At 39.5% G+C, this 20178-nt stretch overlaps 1 protein-coding gene across 2 annotated transcripts in view; it reads right to left on the bottom strand.

The window, feature by feature from the left end:
- LOC306821840 (tetratricopeptide repeat protein 28-like) overlaps window positions 1–20095 on the bottom strand; it is a 160829-nt gene extending 140734 nt beyond the window's left edge. For both annotated transcript variants that reach the window (XM_079340425.1, XM_079340426.1), the window contains exons 1-2: window positions 19584–20095; window positions 16702–17001 (exon numbers count right to left, since the gene is read on the bottom strand). In XM_079340425.1, coding sequence (XP_079196551.1) covers window positions 16702–17001; window positions 19584–19613 — 330 coding nt within the window. In that variant the 5' untranslated portion in view covers window positions 19614–20095. The remainder of the gene's footprint in view (window positions 1–16701; window positions 17002–19583) is intronic.
- Between the last annotated feature and the right edge of the window lie 83 nt (window positions 20096–20178).

Below are 20178 nucleotides of genomic sequence, written 5' to 3'. Positions count from 1 at the left end.
CCAGCTGTCACAGTGATGACCAAAGCTCTCAGTGGGATTTCTCTAAAAAGGAAAGCTACAGCCAGCTCCCCGTCTTGCTTCTACTTCCAGATCTGCCGATTAACAGGCAAGTATTGTACAGCATCCAGCAAAATATGCAATCATTTTAGTAAACATAATTGGTAAACATTGTTTGTTCATTTATTTAATTCAAACAAATGTATACATTTAAATGCAACATAACATAAAATCTAAATGAAAAAAAAACATTAGATGATAACAGGACAGAAACTACATCAATAATACAGCAAAATCATGAAAAGCTAATAATCCTCAGGCATCTGTTTGCACAGCTACCTCTGTGCCTTTTCACTGCCGTGAGTGGGCGGAACTAGCCATCTTGGTGCTGATGTCACAGGGGTCAGATTGACACCTGTGTCATTGAATAATGCATGATTGTCTCAGGATTTTTTTTTTTCCTTTAATAAAAAAGCCAAGGGATCTGCTGTAATGTAAATGCCACAAAAGCTGCACAGAGGTCCTAATTAGTGCATCCCCCCCCCCCCCCCATATACATGGAGCCCCCAAAACAACATCAGCAGCATTCACGCCACAGGACACATATATAGAACATGTATCACCACCTCCATTAGGACTAAGGAGCACAGTCTATGACAAAAAAAAATATCTGTCACATAGCCATGAAGCTAATAAGCCCCATGAGCCCCAGCCACACCAAATACTTGAAGTGTGTGGAGTATGCTGCATCGAGATTTGTATACAGGGACACAAGACTCGTAAAAACATGAGAAAATGTGGCGTACTGTGGATAACAGCTACACCAACATATATTTACTGTTTCATCAGAAGGAAAATTACCCCTGTGGTCAACTGTAACTTCAGCTGTTTAACCAGAATAATATTTTCGTCAACAACATTTAGACAGAAGTAAATCAGTGGTTGGCTCTTACACAAGTATTTTACCACCTGATCAGATATTAACCTTTAATTTGAGAGAGAAAAAAAACAGCCTCAAGTTCTGTTCTCTTGGAAAAAAAAATTGTCAGTCAGAGGTGAAGAGAGTGCAATATCTCCACAAAACAAAGGAACACGTTTTTTGTTTTTTGGGGGGTTTTTGGTGCCATGGACGAGTAATGTCTCCTTATAAAGTTCGGTTACATCAAGCTTTCTAATAATGTGTCCTCTGAGAGATGACATTTTCTAACAGTGTGGTATCTCTTTCACGATTACCGCTGGTCAGCCTACAACGTCTCACTTCCTTCCTATACTCTTTCAGCACAGGAGGAGAGTCTCTGTGAGTGACAGGAAAACAACGATGAGATGCTGTAATCCCGGTCCAGTTTTCCCCTCGGTTCCTGGGGGATTTGTGGAATAAGAGACATGGCCCAAAAGACACACAATCCACACTCAAGCATACACACAGTCACGCGAAAAATTCCATCCCTTCCCATCTATACCGTTATCACTAGCTTTGACCCCTCACCTTCACTCCAAAGTGTGGCTCTTTATTAGTCTGCCACATCCAATAAAACCTCCTTTATTTAAGAGAATGAAAGTCAGCCTCTCATCCTGCTGAGGAGGGATCAGAGCAAAGGTTGAGACAGAGGTACCAGACATTCCTTGGCCACATTATAGCCTATCAGGACGACTGAAGGGGTGCAGTAAATCAACTAGCCAGAAACCATATAGAAACTCCAATTACCCAAGGTGCAGTACATTTTAAAACGCATTAAATATCTGATCATCTTTTTGTGAACAGCCAATATTACTGCCTATTAGGGCTGCAATATTGCAATGTCATCATCTTTGCAATGAGCACATTGCAAAAATTCAGAATTCATCAACATGAATGACAAAAAAATATTTTATACGAACTCGGCAAGCGTTTACAGACATTCTCTGCCAGATGCTAGTCCCAAAACTGCAAATATCACGGAACACAAAAATAACACAAAATACACACTTTAGAATTCTGTTCAGACATTTGATCAAGATCAGAAAAAAGGCTGTTTCATGAATATTACAACGTTAATAGCAGATCAATAATGTTACTCTCCAGTGATTGCTATCAGATAAAAACAATGCTCTAAAGACTTCAAAACTTATAATTTTATTGCACAAATAGTCTACAGATAAGATATGAGCTCTAAATGCTGGAGTAAGCATGAACATCAAAGTGACAATGTTAAGACGCTGATGTTCAGCATGCTTAATGCTTACTTCACACACTTTCTTATTTTATGCTAGCTTGCTAACATTTGGTATTTAGCTCACGGTTGGGGCTGATGGGAATGTTATTCGTTTTTTAAGTATTTGGTTTATACATCAAAGTAGTGGTTGACTTAACAATCACAACAATCTATACGATAATTAATCTCAAGGGGGGGCATTAAACCCTCCATTTGATAGATGCAAAGTCACTCCTATTAAACTCACAAACATTGAGAGCATTAGGGGTGTTTCTACTAATAAAGAACAAGTGCACTAGTGCATTTATTGTGCTCCATTTGAAGCTCAGTCTGTTTGTTTAATGTCCGTGTAGGTTTTGTGAAACATTCCCACGCACCCCCCCTCCCAACCCCGCGCAGAAACACACACAGATGGATTACATTCCACTCGTCATAATGGACCCATCTCTGTGAAATGGCACTGAATGGCCCAGGGTATTGACCATGAAAGAGCAGCAGAGATAAAGATGAGAAACGGCAGAGTAATCAAACAATGAGTTACGATTCATCAAGGGATGAGATCAACAGTGATCAGTATGAGAGCTATGCTGCCCGAGCCTTTATTCCTGTTAATGTCAGTATTGGCAAAACACTAGCCGTCTTAAGCTGCAGCAAAGCAACTAATTTGATTATGTCCACATCAGCTTGTTATCAGAACATCATAACGACTGTCACAATAACAGGTTCAGAGATGTTGTTTTCTGATACATGGGCCAAACCTTTGACAACGAAACTTGAAAATGAACGCAATATAAACTCCTAACACACATTACACACTAACATATACAGTATGAGGTCTCAATGAGGCAGGTTCATTACTGTCAAACAGAAAAGTTAAGGCTTTTTCACACAGTATTAACACATTCTGCCAGCATCAGTGTTGTATGGAGTGAAAGGCTGTCAAATGAAAAAAGGAATGTGTGAACATTGAATTATGCCTGCAGGATTAAGGCCACACGGCTGAAAACCCTTGAGAATTCACCAAGGATGCTGGAATATTAAATCAATATGGCTTAAATCATTGTGACATATACATCAGAGCTTTCCCAAAATGCCCAAAAAAACCCAGAAAAAAAATCAATGATGCACAATGTATAAAGGACATGTAGAATCATAGCGTATCTCCTTATTGGCTGTACAGACCAGTGGTGAGGCTGTGTTGACCTCTGCAGACCAGCAAACCGTCCTTCTTTTTTTCCCTAACTGACCAAATGTGCCCATTTATTCATCAGAGGTGGCAGACAAAAGAGATTTTAATTTCCATGAGGGCTATGCACGAACACATACGCATCTCATTTGATTATGGTTGGGTATAATAACTATGCCAAGGAATAACCGAGGAATTAAAATGTCTTTGTTTTTCAGAAGCAAGGAGGCTGAAAGCCAGGTATGCAAAAAACACATTCACACATGAATAAAGGGAAATTAAAATCCCTTAAGAAACAAGCTTCTAAGTATAATTTTAACATGCTAATGCAGGGAATGACATTTCACATTACAAAGCATGATATGCTAAAAGTAACTGACACTGCCATCTGCCTGTAGTGACTGCTGAATGTTTCCACAATCGATAATATGTTCGTGCTAAACCAGAGACTTTGTCCTGGTAAAGTCCCACGTGGCATGAATAAATATGTTGTGCCATAAGTGTTGCTCGGGGAAACCAGAGATGTGGTGGTACTGCAGATGCAAATATGCAATTACATGAAGTACATAGATAAAATCGAAAGGAGACTGCATCATAAATAAACATTCCAATGCTTAGGGTAAAAGCGTAATTTATTCTATTTATGAGTCAATGAAAACTGTGGAAGTAATTAGAAACATTCTGATCCTTGATGCATCAATATTTCATAATGATACTCGCTGCATGTGTATCTGTAAACAAAGTTTGCAAAGACTGGGACATAAACTATGATAATATCAGATAAACAGTTTTACATTCCATTACGCTTACTGAATATCAACTTGGCAATTAAATCATGTCAGCCCTTAAACTGGATCTGTGTACAAAGTTTTACAGCAAGAAGAGTTCATGGTACACACGGTTTTTATGTCATAGAAGGGCAAAAGTAAAGTGTGTTCAGGAACTCATCATGTTTTGACAGACACCACTAACAATTGTGAATTTTGACTTAAATAATTTTCCTCTGCAGCTTTAGATGCTACAGCTTTATGCATTTTATTTAGTGTTTTATCATTCTGAGTTTTACAAGGGGAAAAAGAAGTTCCTTTTAGGGTTTTGATTTTGCAGCTGTAACTATGACCTTAAAAACGAAGGGGGTCATTTCCGAGCTTTGTGGAAAAACTTCCTAAACAGTATCCTGTCTGCAGCTCATTGTTAGACATGAATTTCCCAAGGTTGTTTGCACTATGAGGACTCCAACCAGTCCTATAAATAATTTTACATGTGACAAAACTTAAGACGTTTTTTCTTCCTGTCTAAATCCTTGTTTGCGTTGTACTTAACATCTGATGTAAAACGCTTTGGACAAAAAACAGCTGCCGAATGAGACGCAATTATATGAGACAGAAGAATGAAGTACAATGCAACAAGGAGGATGTTGATGCTGGCATTGAAACAAAAAATGAAACTATTTGCAGATGTGAGCGTCTTCCTCGTTTTTTTCTTCACCTGAGGTAAATGTTCCAAATGACAAAGAGAGAATAACGTTACAGGATATGGTTTTCTGGAAACATTTGATAAAAAAAAAATGGCAGTGGAACAAATCCAAAGTACTGCACAGTCACAGTTAGTGTGATGAAAAAGAGAGTTGCACTCACATAGAGAAAAAGACGGTGCTTAATGTTTTTCCCGCACAATAACCTGATTGGTGGGTTTACAATAGAAGGTGGGCTGATTAACTAGACAAAAATTGAAGCGGTATTAACTTCATCAATAGTGCAGGAGCTTTTTTATCAGTTCAATCATTTTTGCATTTATTTTTTGATTTTCTTTGGCAATAAGAAACCTCCCCAAACCTTCAGGTGTATCACTGTGAGGTGATGCACCAGGAAGGGACACAATGAGATGTGGAATTAAATGCCTGTCTTTTGCTTGTTGTAAAATAAATCCACCTAAATTATTAACTGAACTATTGACCTCCTTTTGCCGGCATATGAACCAAACTGGAAAAGTAAGAGGGGTTTTCTTAGAACATTTTCCATATTTACACAGCAGCCATTCTTGTCTGACCTCATGGACTATTTGGGAACCCATGTTGTAATACAGTACAGTTATGTAACACAAGAAATCTGATAAATAAGTAAAACTTCACAGGAAATGACAATAATGTCTAAAATTAACATTTACATTATTAAGTAATGTGCTATTTTGTCTTTGAAATACTAAAGATTTTCTTTGTCATTGTTTATTTAGTTACATCGGCAGTAGTGAAAATATTCTAATCATAGAATCCCTAAATTGCAATCCTGAACAATAGTCCAATCATTACAGCACTTAAGTTTCACACCTTGAGTTTCATTATCTGAAAATGGGGAATTTGCCAAAGCATGTGATTGATCCTACCATTTAAATACAGCTTTTGGCAGAAGGGATTACTCCAATTACATCCTTGTGGAGGTCTTGTAAAGCTAAAGAAAGTGTTGAACAAGCAAGTTGTGTTTTTTAATTATATACTTTTAACAGCTTTACAATTGTCTTTCACAACGTTACATCATTTAACCAACCTAGTTAAGTGCCAAGTTCTAATTAGGTTGCATTAATCAATAATAAACAGGAACAGGCGGCATACCGTGCCCCAATTATGAATGCAACAATTCTTTGACTTGATTTAACACACTTATTTCAGTAGTCTTTCGAACAGAAAGAAACACGTTTTAACAGGCCTAAATATACATTGATCACAACACAATCTACATGTATGAACACATGATTTGGTAGGAATAAAAAAGTGATTTGATCAATATTAATCTCTTGACTTTTGAGGCCTTTTTACAAGTCCAGCATGCCGTCCAGTTGACCATTATAGATGTTTAAAATCAGCATAATTAGCCTCCATCCCTCCTCTGGATCATTGTTTAATTACACAGAGCATTACTGCTGTGTGCCTTTGAATTGAACTGCTCTGTGTGCCTTTGAATTGTCCCCAGGGATAAATAAAGTTTTTTTTTGAATTTGAATTGAATTGAATTCTATGTACTGACATGGTATTGAAAAAAGAAGCCATGGCAATAGAGCTGATTCTCAATGCAATATTGACTGTGAACTCAACAGTTGCTTCAACAGCCGTAAATAAACAGTGAAACTGGGAACAGGAATACAACTCATTATTGATCTCTTAGTCCCTCCTTTGACTTTGGTTCTTTGTTTTTTAAGTCTGGCTCTTTCTCACAGGAGCATGTCAAATCTATTTATTTTTAAAAAGAGTGACTCGGTGGCCTAATAAAACAAAGTGGTATTAAGTGAGTTAAAATATGAACACATAACTACACTTTAATTGTTACATAAATAGGTGCATACAACGCCAGCAACTCTTTTTCCTTACTTAGCTTGCCAATGTGCCAACAGATATGGGCTTAATTTATACATTGATAGACTTGACTTAAGACTTAAAGGAGCATGATACAAGGTGTCCCCAAGGTAGACTAATGTGGGAAAAGCATATGGTTGGAGCTGAAAGAATTAGAGAGTAAATACGTTTACATTGACAATTCTTAAAGCACAATAAATTCCACATACATTTTTATACCAGGTATTTACTCAGGTGAGCAGTCAGGACACTTGCTCACGGTATGCTGCAGGAGGCTTTTATTGTTATCAGACAACTGACTGCTCTCCTAGCTGATGCTCCTCATGGTAGATTCAGGGTGTAACCTATTTGGTTGAATCATATAAAACCCCAAATAATATGGAGTTTTCGAGACCAAAAGTACAGATACGGATTAATGATGAAAAGAGAGTGGTTCTTTACAATGGCAGCTACTGTTGTGATTTCATTGTGGCTCATGTTCCTTTAGAACTCCATAAGTCATGTAAACACTTGGAGATAAACTGTGAAGAAGTATGTGCCCTGAGGAGATCAAAGTACTGATGCCTGCATGGTCCGATTCAGTATGAACAGGTCACTCCACCCCACTCTGAAGATGGCTCTGTGTGCAACTGAACACAGAATTATTTTTCTGGTTTCTGTACATCTATTCAATAATCAACCCCATTTTAATTGCCACACTTAAGCTCTGATTGAGAACATGCGTGTGATTTTTAATGCCTGACTGAAACGGCTCAGCCTCTGGTCAAATACTGAGATTATATCCATAACCAAGGAAGCCATTTGTCAGCTTGCACACATGAATACCCCACCTGAATTCCATGTTTTATTTAGCTAATACATCTCCCCAGGCATTTCCATTTCAGTGCTGTTGTTGTTGCTAGTGCATTTCTCTGTAAAAACCCATTAAAGAGAGAAAGAATTAGAGGGAAGTATCAAGGTAAGAGACAACAACACATGCACTCAAACAGCTAATTGTAATAACCTGACACAAGTGAGTAATTTAGCTGCTTAAAAACGAGCCCCAAGATCCAGTAGGAGCACTTTAGAAGAATGGATTAGGCTGGAGGCCATTACACACCAAGACATTTAGACAGAAAAGGGAGATCTATCTTTCTTTGGGCTGGACTTGTATATTAATGCTCATGCTTACCATATTAGGAAAATATCTGAGATTATCACAGAAGCGTGTTAACATAATGTTGTGCATTTTGCATTCTTTGTTCCAGACTGCCTTCCAAGCATCCATTATTTATTAAAAAATCATCTATCATTAATCATACACGACATGCCAGTTAAATCCGTAATTACAGAGAAATTGTGACCATGCAGCACGCTCTAAATGGACAAAATTAGGTCAGACTTAAACAAAAGCCTGATTAAGTTCCTTGTTCTGGTTCCACATGAGCGACGTTGACAAATAGCACTTTGTCTTTTTGCGAATTAATCAATTGATTATTTCCGAATGAAACAGTGACAGATTTTAAGTGATATATTATTAAGCAAATGTGTTTTTGTTTATGTGCACTGACATTATACACTGGTGAATACAGGGATTTGCAAAGTAATGTGGCCTGTTTCTATTTGCAATAATTGGGGAAGTGTCCTAATTACTTCTATTTTACATGTGATGTGAAGTATTTGGCGCTGAAGGTACTGAAACACTTGGGGACAAATATATTCTATAGAGAATAGATCCAGAAAGCCCTCCTGTGCCTAAAAGGAGATTACAACCACAGTCAAACAATATAAAAAGAGCATATTTATCTATAAATATGTACAGTAAGGATGACAGATTGGTACAAACAGAGGTTACAGCTCACTTGGCAAACGTTTTAGCTGTAAAAGCCGTTGAAGAAATTTAAACAAAAATTCTCTTGTTGACACATCATCTCAACATTAGATTTCACACTAACCAACAAAATGTATGATAAGGAGACTATACATTTCTAGTCATGTTTTTTTGAGTAATGAGCAAGAGAGACAATAAGAGCTCCCCTGCAGTTAATACATCCAACCCTACATACAATCCAAATTTAATGCCTTATTTCAGCCCACTCAAACCATATAAACATGTAATTCTGCTCTGCAATACAACTATAGGTAAATGAGAATAACTTCAACATATCTTCTGTTTTACACAAAATCTGCTGGATGAAAAAAAATGTAATTCAAAACTTAAACAGAAAGTAGAACAGTGAAACAACTTAGAAACTCAGATTGTCATGCACTCAAATTCAGGTCTAGACCTAGTTTTTTACTATTTAAAGTAAAAAGTGATTTGATGCTGATTTTCTCAGACTACTGCAAGGCTTCTTTCCAAAAATGGCAGTCAGCCACCTGGAAACAAAATTAGAGGCACCTTTATCCCCACCAATTTATTTCTCTGGGAGGAACCAGGGCATATGAGTCATTCTGGGAAAGGGGTTACATCATGAAAAGGTGCTGTATGAAATAGACCACAAGCTAAGAGCACTTTCCCCAACAGGCACGAGCACAGACCAAACCTTGCACCTTCTTAAAGAGGTGAAAGATACTAAAAATACATGTGTGATATTTATGCATCAGCCAAGTGAACTTTCTTTAGTCTAATCCAGTGTTGTTATATTGGTATGCAAATGACACAGCTACTGGCATTGACATAAGAGAGAAATCAGAATGTTCTAGTCACCAAAAGTTCAGAGGTGAAGACATCAGGATCAGGAAGCAGATCAGAGCAGGGGAAAAACCTCTCAGCTCTGCCTTCATCTTGCCATGCTTATGCAGTGTATACTAATGGGATTCTTGCAGGTTGCTCTCTGCTCTCCCCCTTTTTTCCCCCCAATGGGAGCACTTCCTCCCTGCAGCAAAGCCAGGTTGTGCTAATTCTGGAGACATCTGAGTCTCTGGTCCTGAGCATTGCTAAGCTCCCCTGGTGGGAGGGGCCAGAACAATATGAGGCTGACAACAAGATGAACCCCAGCAAGAAAAAATCTGTATAACCCAAAGGGGTTACTTTCTAGGAGCAGGGTGCAATTGTTTTCCTCATTTCCTCAGGCTTGTAAAGCTGATCCACCATCAGCAGCACAGCTTTATGCCATGAGCATGGCAATGAGCTTGCTTTCTCTGGGCCTTTTGACATTTCTTGCCTTGTAATAGCAAGCGAAAAGCTATTAAGCCAGTAATCAATTGGCATATCCGGAGGGAAAAAGCATTCTGAAGGTGCAGACATTCACTAAAATGATTGAAAGTTTCTTGTTTGTGGTGCTTACCTTGGCTCTGACACACTTTATTTCTTTTGGGACAAAGCAGCGGCTGCATTTAATTTTCAGAATTGTTTATCTGCAAAATTGCTAAAAAGAAAAAAAAAAAGACAGATTTGTGCAAAACTGGAACACACTAAAGGACCAAAAAGGATCCAATTACTTAAAATAATCTCTCTAACACACACACACCCACACACACATTAGGGAAAAGACGGTCTTAAATCATGCATCACGGGTTGTAATGGTGTTGATAGGCCAGAACATGTATAATCACGGTGACATCAGCTCACAGCTCTGACTAATCCATGCCCTCAGGACAGTCTGGAGTCAGACATCGGTGAGGTGAGAGGGAGGTCATCACACACACACATCAAAACACATTACATCATCTGACCCTGAAAACCTTTTTTGTGATGGATCAAGCAAAGCACTGATGATATATACTGAACAGAGCTTAAGGTTACTGTAAAAAAAAAGGTTAAGATAGACCACTTTTCTATTCTTTTTTTCATGTGTGCAAGCCTGGTGTTTCTTAAAGGCAGATTACATTTTACTAAACACCACAATTTAGAGGGGCTCCTGAGTGGCAGAGAGGAAAACCACTTAACAACCATCACAGCGACCTGTCACAGCTCGGGGTTAAGTTGTACATTTTATTCTGTCTTTCTCATGTTTCATGTCTTGTGTTTTACTTTGGTTACTTTCTCTGTGTCTCGTCTCAGGTCTGATCCTTCCTGCCCTTCCCCCAGTGTCTGCTGTGCTGCTGATAACCTGACGTGTCTCACCTGTGTCCTGTTGTCTCCATCTCCCTTCAGTATATAGTCTCTTTGTTTCCCTCCCTCTGTGCAAGTTTGTCTTGTACCTTGTGTCAGCGTCCCAGCGTTCTAGTAGCCTTTTCTAATAGTCTTCTGATCTGACCTGTTTTGTATTGTGACTTAGCCTTTAACCTCTCGTCTTTTGGATACCTCTGCCTGGAGTTTTGGATTATTTGTGTACAGACCCTGCTTGTGAATAAACGGACTTCGAAACTGCCTTTTTGTCTCCCGAGTAGTGCATTTGGGTTTTGGGTTCAGTTGTGACACGACCGGGGTAAGCTGGATTTGAGATCAGCCATTCCAAATTGGAAAAAAAAAAGAAAAAGGAAACGGCACTGAAACATCAACAGCATATTGAGTTAGGCAACTGAAAATAGCAGTGCAATTCTGAATATAAATTCCATCAGCCGTGTTGCTGGCAAAATGTATGTGTTGTGCCTGAGCTGTGTTCCTCTCTAGCAGATCAACACACAGAATCTACACTCTTAGCAAACAAGCTGAGTCTACAAAGGATGAGTCAGAGGTTGATAAAGTTCACTTTAAGTGAATTTTCTTTATTCAAGAAGCCTTTATTTCCATTTGGATTCAATTATGTTAATAAAAATGCAGTTGCTCAGATATATGTGTTAAATATCATAAAAGAGAATGAAAACATGAGACTCTCTTGGCCCAAAACAAGGCCATTTCTGTATTGGATAGCATGTGTGCTAGAGCAGCACTGCTATCAAAAATAGGCAACTGCAGCACTGGATTAGTTTCATCTCATCTGTGCAAAGAAAGTCAAAGCTGCCAAGTAAGTGCTGCTAAAATCCAAACAGCAGACTTGTGTGTGCGTGTGGTCACTTTCCCTTCATCGCGGCCTGTGCATATGTGCAGCACTGCAAAGCCACAATGGTCTTCTAAAGGAAAAAGGACAGAATTTAACTGCTCCCGCTTATTTCACAGATTTTCCAGACAAATAATTTCAGGTTTGTGCCCACTATAGCGCCAGCCCTCTGTCCGTCCCACTCTCTATGGCCTATAATTACATGCCACTCATTTGATTTGTTCATTAGTTCGAGCCTCGGCTGGGTAGAAGCAAAACGGAACCCTCTCATTAGTGGTTCATGACTCTACTCTCTCCATGGAAAACAGCAGCAGAGATGAGGGAGAGGGGAAACTGGCGGGGAGACCTTGTTTTAACCCAAAGAGCACGTCTTCATGAAGAGAGACAGCAGGGAATGCATACTGTCAAAACAAAGCTATCAGGAAAACCTCTTACAAAAAGACACTGCTGTGCTGCTTAGAAGGTCAACACACCCATGATCAACAAATATAGTGTGCAGATAAAAAAAATAAGTGTTTGGGAAAAAAAATAAAACTTGTTTTTTTCTGCAGAGGTCAGTGTACTGTTCTTCCCTTACAGGGAATTCATTTCATGTCTCTGTCAGCCTCATCATTCAATTTTACATAGTTTGAACTTCTGTGAAAACATCAGAGACCGAAAATTACAACCATGAATTTGCCTCATCTCTTAAACAGGATCTTGTGAAGACATGTAGTTGTACAGTAGATGTGTTCTTGTGCTCTTATTTTCAATACTATGCCAGAAAGCAAAGGCAAGAAGCAACTTTCTCTGCAATAATGAGGCCCTGCTGTCTATCAGTATTCTCCTCTACCTGGAGGCATTCATATTTCATAACAATTTATTCATGTCTACAGGCAGGTTTGCACGTTGTTGTCGTGCTGCATTCAGTTCTTTCAAATCAAACCAAATCATTAGAATCATAAATATGCATCAAGCAATATTATACATATTTACAGCATCAAGGCAAGGCCTAAATATACGAAGAGTTTAGAATTCATGCTTTTTCAGGGGTCTAATTTATCTTTTCTTGATCAATGTTCACTCGATATATATGAGCTCTAAACAGTCCGCAGGGGTCAATCAAATCTAAAACTGCCAAAAGGACAAAAAGGGGGAAGTCAGAAAGTAAAGGATCATTTGGTATTTAAAAAACACACCAAACAACCCTCATTCTGGGCTAGCAAGTGATTGTATATAGAAAATAGGAGTGGCAAACTAATTCTTTACCTCTACTAGCTCTAAATCACAACCCCAACATGGTGATATAAACAAGATATATATCATGTTCACAATACAGAAAGGACCATCAAGGCTGACGAGTACCCAAACTGGTGAATATATTGTCTGACAACAACAAATGTCTGCAGAAATGTGTGGAAATGCTAAACTTGCTAAGATGTATTTGAACTGATATATTTTTGTAGAGTAAATAACAGAGTTGATCTCCTGGCCCAGCAAATATACACTGCTCATAAGGGTGGTATATTGAACCTCACTGAGTATGTTTTCATGTAATTAAGTATTATCATAGTGAATTTAACAATAACAGGTCACCTCATTAATGTTTGTTGCTCTGCAAACATATGAACACACATCTTTTACCCTCTTACTGTAGTTTCCCTGTGATGTTCTCAGTAAATTATTGAGCGTGTATCAAACTAATAGGAGAGGTCACCAAGATCTTCAGAGATAAATATTTCAAATGTTGAAAATGATAGGTACTCGGGCTATAAGCGCTCTCCACATGAGATCAAAAGCCAGGTTCTTTATTCTTTATACCCAGTGAGATGAGATGAGAGCTGGTTTAACGGACTGTCACACCAACAGGGGAGCATTACACCCCAATGGTTTTCATCCACATGAAAAGCAGAGCGCAGCTGACAGTGGTAAGGGACGAGCTCTACAAATCACACACTATTCTTTTCTTCCTTTTCCATGTACAGTCACAGCCACAGGCAGTGTCACCGCCCATTCAGTACCGCAGGAAAAAGAAGCTTTGTGCCTCACTGAGGTGTCAGCACCCACTCCTCTAACAATCACTGGATATGCTGCTGCTGTAATTAAAGTCCTCTTACTGCACAACACACACCATGACCTTTCCAAATGCAAACACTCATTGTCTCAGTTAACCCAGGGCCCCTCTATCAGGTTGTTAAGGGGCATTTCTATGTTGGTAAAATACAAAAATTAAGCAAGTACTGACAAGGAAATGAAAAAACAAAACGTGCTAAAGCTTCTTCTGGGAATGAAGGCTTGATGGGTTTTAACCGTCTTTATGAGGGTGTCACGGGAACTTTGGCATAAACACTTGAGACGACAGAATACTCTTGATAGGCACAATCATAACCTATAATCAGAAGATATGCAAATGACATCGATGTTTCCCCTGATGCTGAAGAGCCAGTTGTCGTTTGGTTCCCTGGGAGCTCTCCCGTCAGCGCTCACGCAGGAGAATGGGAGTGATGGCAGAGAGGGCTGTTTGTTTAACATGTCACTGCAGCAGCCGTGGTGAGAGTGTGGGACCAGATGGAGAAATGGAGGAGGCAGGGAATCCATCTACAGAGGGTATAGTCCCCTCAGTCACTGCTAGCACAAGGCTAAATTACACAGGTGCATTACAGAATGCTAAATCACACAAATTTGTATGTACCAATTTTGTCGAGGCTGATGTGGTCACAACAGTGTTATAAGCCTCTGATTAGACAAATTAGCCCCATAAATATACACTGGTTTCAGGTCAATTATCTAGTGGAAATGACAAAATAACAGTAGCGCTATCACATATCAGTAAACGTGTCAACCAATTAACATTTTAATTTTTCAGTTGCACTGGTTTGGAGTGGTGTATTAGTTCTTTGGTCTAGATATCTAAATATGTATCAGTAAGGATTTTTCATTAGACTAAGTTCAGTTCAGTTTAAGGACTCTTTTTGTATTTAAAAAGTATCAATCATGGCCAGAAAAGAAGCCTGATTACACACCACACATAGTTTTTGCCTCTCAGCTCAAATAGACAAAATGTGAACACACACAGTGCGGTGCACCCCTTCTCTATGAAATGACACCCTATTTTGTTCTCATTTAAGCTTTTTATATTCAGTAAGAGGGTGAGGTCCAAAGGGCCTAAAGCTGTCTGGGGTCATTAAACCACTCATTTTCTTTCTTCTTTCAGAGTGTGTTTTCTGGCACTTACAGCAGAGAAATCTGACAGATTAGACAGGGGGCTGCGTTCACAGGCTGCCTGTGGGCTTCAAGAGGGTGGGCTGCTCGCTGGTGCTTGGGGCAGAAAAAACCACGCCTGTCAGTGTTTGACGGACCAATCCAGGAGTGCAGTCATAGAGAGGTATGATTGATGATATTATGTACTCACACAGGATCTGAATGCCAGAACACTTTTGAGGTTTAATCCCTGTTCCTTCATCCCACATCCGGGTGTAGGAGATGGACTGTACAACGCCAAACCCCCTCTCCCTGAGGCCGACACCTTAAGTGTCAACACCCCCATTACTAATCAATTCTTAGAGGCAGGACTCACTTAATACAGCAGCTGTGCTACAAATCACTGTTCATTCATATCCACTACAATAAGTGATCAAATCAGAAGTTTCGGTGGAACTAAATGGAAATTTGTTTTGACAAATCAGGGAGAAAAACTAAGTATGAATTTGTTGTGACATTGTCCTCCACCTGTTTATTTGTAGAGTAGAAATATACTGGCCATAGAATTCTCCGTGATGGTAATGTTAATACACGTTTCTTTTGAATGAAAGTCAGTCATGATGAACATTTAGCTTTCCTTGAATCAAGAGATGTTAAAAAAATCTCATATATCAAATAGCTTGAAATTAGTTTTTGTCCTGCACAGACAAAATGCTTTGAAGAGTTTGAACAGCCTTCCTGTTTGACAAGACTGACCCCTAGTGGTGCTTTAAGATACTTAATCTAAAACAGAAGTAATGCAGCCCTCTGTATAGCTGTCAATGCTACAGACATATTAATCCTGGAATCTCCTGTTACAAGGTAAAGCACACAGGTCAGGCTATACATACACACAGAGTCTGCTAACAGTATAAGAATCAAGCCTGTCAGGCTGTAAATCCACGAGCAAGCAGAGCTACACTGCAAAGATTAAACCAACCATCCCCCAGTCAGACCACAAAGAGCTCATTGTAGCTGGATAGCATATAAAGTGAAGAAAGGAGAATGATTTTGGCAGTGATTTTCAGTTATAGTTTGGGCTCAGTGGCTTTAGAGGGTTATGAAATGATGAAGACAAAGCACTGTAGTGGAATAAGAGGGATTATTGCAAGCAATGTGTGCTATAAAGGTACACATATGGAACTGACATTTATTAAGGAGAGCTTTGTTTCCTACTAAAAGGTTGCCAAAGTATTGAACCATTCAAGCACACTGTATTATCTCAGGGATTAAAAGTGACAATTCTCAGAGGTATGACACATTTTGCTAAGGAAGAAACCTACCTGAGCCTCCAAAGATACACGACCTCAGATCAAAGAAGAGGTGGCCACTGATGCATCATCGGCACTGACAAGTTATCATCAATAGCACTTCACCACATTACCATCAATCTCTCTCTGGAAAGACAAAAGTATCTCTCCATGCTAAATCATGAAATCAATGCATTTCTATCACTGAGAGGAATTGGTGGCCCAGTGATCTCAGCGGCTGAGTAATGTGAAATCTATCGCAGGTTAGTCCGCATGGCCAGGACAAGATCAAAGACAAGACCCCGGGAAAAGTTTGTATTGATCAGCAGGAATGCAACTGAAGGACAGTGTTAGTGGAAACTAAACCAATTTGACTATGAGATAAGATATTTTCTTTTTTTTTCAAGAAAAGAAAGATCCAAATAATTTGTGATAGTCCTTTAACCTATACTACAAAAATTATCTTTTACAAACAATGAACTAAAACACTCTCCTGGTGAGCTCGTAAGAAGTAAATAATTGCTGTGTGAAAGAGGGGAGAAACAGGACTTGCTACTTATTGAAATAAAACTGTTTAAGTGTGTACAATAGTTCTAAGCTGAATTACCTTGGGCCACTTGGGGTTGAGCTCACAAGCTTTTTCAGCATCGTCCAGCGCCGCCACGTGCTGACCCAGTTTGAGAAGTGCTGCTGAGCGGTTACTGTACAGGATGCAGTTCTGTGGGTCGGCTTGCAGGGCGTTAGTGTACAAATGGACAGCAGTCTGAAAGTCCCCACGCTGACATGCCTCATTGCTCTGCTGCACCTTTTCCATGAACTCGGCTTTGCTGAGACCAAACCTGGACCCTACGTCTCCAGAAACACACCGGAAAGGTCTGCCCGCTGTCCGAGAGCCAAAGCCTGAAAACTAGAGAAATGAAATAGAGAGGGAGAGCTTACATCAGTCTAATTAAACAAATATGATAAAAGCATATCAATTGGAATGTCCTATATACTGTCGATAAAACATATAGCTAAAGAGACGCCGGTGACCTCATGGTTTGTGCGCGGGCCCCATGTGCGGAGGCCGTTGTCCTCCACTCTCTCTGCATCATTTCTGACACTATCTACTGTCCTGTCTTTAAAAAGATGCATACAAAGCATTACAACTTGTAATGTACCTGTTCTAACGAGTTAATGTTAATGTATGATGTAAAACAGTGTACAAACCTGGAGGGATATCATAAATATTCTTTGATAAATGTAACTCATTAACAATTTCCTCGAATGCATTTGATAAGTTTCAATAAATAAAATCTAACAACTTCAAATCCAATTCTGAGAAATTGTCAACTTCAAGGGCCTTTCAGATAGGACGCGGCGTGCGATGTTCTCGCCACTGAGTAGGGCGCAGAGCAGACAATGGCAAGTGCAGCCCTGCACTGCGCTCAGCTCGGCGGCATGCAGGTGAACTTGCGCAGAGTGACGTAGGTGAATAGTGAGTGCATTGCATCATGTCAGAAAGGACCTGATGGACTTTTTCTTCCATAATATATCTAAAATAAGACTCATTCTTATATTGATTCAGTTGTTATTACATTTCAGCCTTTAAGATAAATAAAAAAGCTCATAGTTATTTGGATGTTCCGTCTGATCAACCTGTACAGTAGTTACATGTACAGTAGTTTGGTCTGGTGTAAATTGAGCTGGGAACTGGAGGGATACAGGTTCAAGTCCCGGTGCGGACCAAAGTATATTGGTCTGTTTGCAGAGAGGGGCCAGTTCATTGCTGAGGTGCCATTGAGCAAGTCATCAAAACCCAGCTCTTAATGAATGCATAGATCCTGTTTGTGTATATGTGTAATTCAAGCCTATGTAAAGCATGTCCCTCAGTAATTATAACAGAATTTACCGTTGGAGATTAATAAAGTGTGTCCAATAAAAGTGTAACTTAAAAATGTTATTTAATCAAATTAAAGTTGAACTGAAGAAGACACTGAACAATCATCATCCACAAAAGTTGACCTGCCTAAAGAACGAGGGGCATTCATGAGTGATTTGTTTCTATTAGTTCCATTTCATTTTGAGCTTGTTGAACTCCTGAAGTGACGAGCAGGCAAACCTTTGGACTGTGAGGTTAATTATCAGGATCCAAGTCTTGCTGTATGCATCCCACCAACACAGTCTGATTAGGTAGATGAGGGCTATATCTATTTAGCAGGGACGGTTTGCTGAGTGTTACTGAATCATAAAATCCACTCGAGTTGCATGTTTTTAGGGCCGGCTTCCATTATGAGCTACCTCTTTCTCACCACACCTCCTCAGACTGAATTCTGGGATAGGGCAGGCTGGGTAATTACTTCCAGAAGCCCGGGGAGTAGAAGCAGCAGCCATGAGAGCTTTTGTAGACTATCCAGTATTCAACTTCAACTTACAATGTAGCAGCAATCAGTTTCATTTTTGCACCTTTAGACCTTCATCTTCTCTGCATTTTATAGCTTTTCTTTTCAACTATTAAATTATATATTTTTTTTATAATATAACAGCATGGAAAAAATGCTAACCTGCTTCACTTTGGCTGGACTTTAAGTGGTTTAGTGTTTTATTTCTAACTCTAATAGCCTATTTAACACCTGTAGATCATTTGTGCTGCAGAATTTACAAGGTAAACCAGTGGGGGAGAGTGCATGGGACATTTAAAACAAGCTGAGTGTTGAGCATATATCCCACGGAGAGGAAACTCACCTCTCAGAGATACACAGACTAAAAGGAGAAGAAACTGCAATCTGCACGTGCTAACATTAAAAGGCTGGCTCCAAAACAAATATCAAGCTTAGCTTTCGTGATTGTTTAGTGGTTCCAGAGGCCAAGAAGAATGTGCAGGATTTTGCCTAAAACAGCCTCTATAAATCAGCTAATGAGCAGGACGAGAGGAGGGGATGGTCCACTGTGAGTGCTGCTGTCTCATCTACCACAACAACAAACAGGGGGCTGCAAGCTGCATGAGGGCAGGAAGGGTGGAGAGAGAGATAATAAAAGACAACACCAATGGGCTACTAAGGGCACCCACCAGCTGAATCATTAGACAAACAGAGATTACCTCAAAAGGAAAATAAAGCCAGGGATGCATATTTTGAGTGTCATTTGTTATGTGGATGTTGGCTGCTCATGAAAATACTACCACTGTGCAAGCATATGTCCATGCACAAATAAAATAGGTTTTCAGCATTTGTTAATATCTGTACACTCTTTAGTTGACATTTAAGTCTTATTTATGTTGACTATTGTCGACTTCAAGATAGCCCACATATTGTGCAGTACAGTACAGTGTGCAAGACTGGAAAATCGATGGAGGACTTTTACGAGGTTTTCGCAGGAATGGTCATTTGGCATTTCCTGCCAAGGAAGTAAAAGAAAGTCGTATTAGGGGCGGCAGTAAAATGACAAAAACTACAAAAACAATGGTCGCTCACGTGACAGCTGTAACGTAATTGTTTATAATCTATTTACCTTATCTTTCAGTGTCGTTTGCGTCTCCATCCCGTTTCACTGCTTTCGTTAATATGACCGATTATTGCTCTCATCCCATCACACGTCGGATCGGTTCTTTATTCCCCGAGAGGTGTTCAAAAGTGAACCAAACGTCCACGTTGTTGTGCGAGTGACGAGAAACTGCGAGGAAAATCCACAAAGACTGAAGTGTAAGGCGTTCAGGAGAAACTTTTCTCAAGGAAAGTGCGCCATGTTGTCAAATCTTTTCCTTTTTTTTCCTCGTCTTTTTTCCTCCTGTTGCCATAGCGGATTTCTGAACGCTGTGCAGAGAAGGACATGAAGGTCTGTGGGAGCCTGAGTTGGGAGAGTCCGACTATAATTTAATTAATTAATAATTTAACGTTATTTCCCGGTTACCCTTTGTTGGTAATTGGGTGAGTTTAAAGACGTTAAAATGTCTATTAAATGTAACTCAATTTCAGGTCGTTTGGGTAAAATGAAAATGATAAAATAGATAAGCACATCATCGCAGCGTGCATCGAGTCTGACCTGTGTTGGCAGATGAGTTCACGTTATATTGTTTGGTGAACGAACAGGAAAGTGTCAGGGCCTT

Source organism: Symphodus melops, assembly GCF_947650265.1.
Source record: "Symphodus melops genome assembly, chromosome: 1".
Lineage (NCBI taxonomy): Eukaryota > Metazoa > Chordata > Actinopteri > Labriformes > Labridae > Symphodus > Symphodus melops.
The sequence above is the reverse complement of the archived record's forward strand: the minus strand, read 5'-3'. Positions and strand labels throughout refer to the sequence as shown.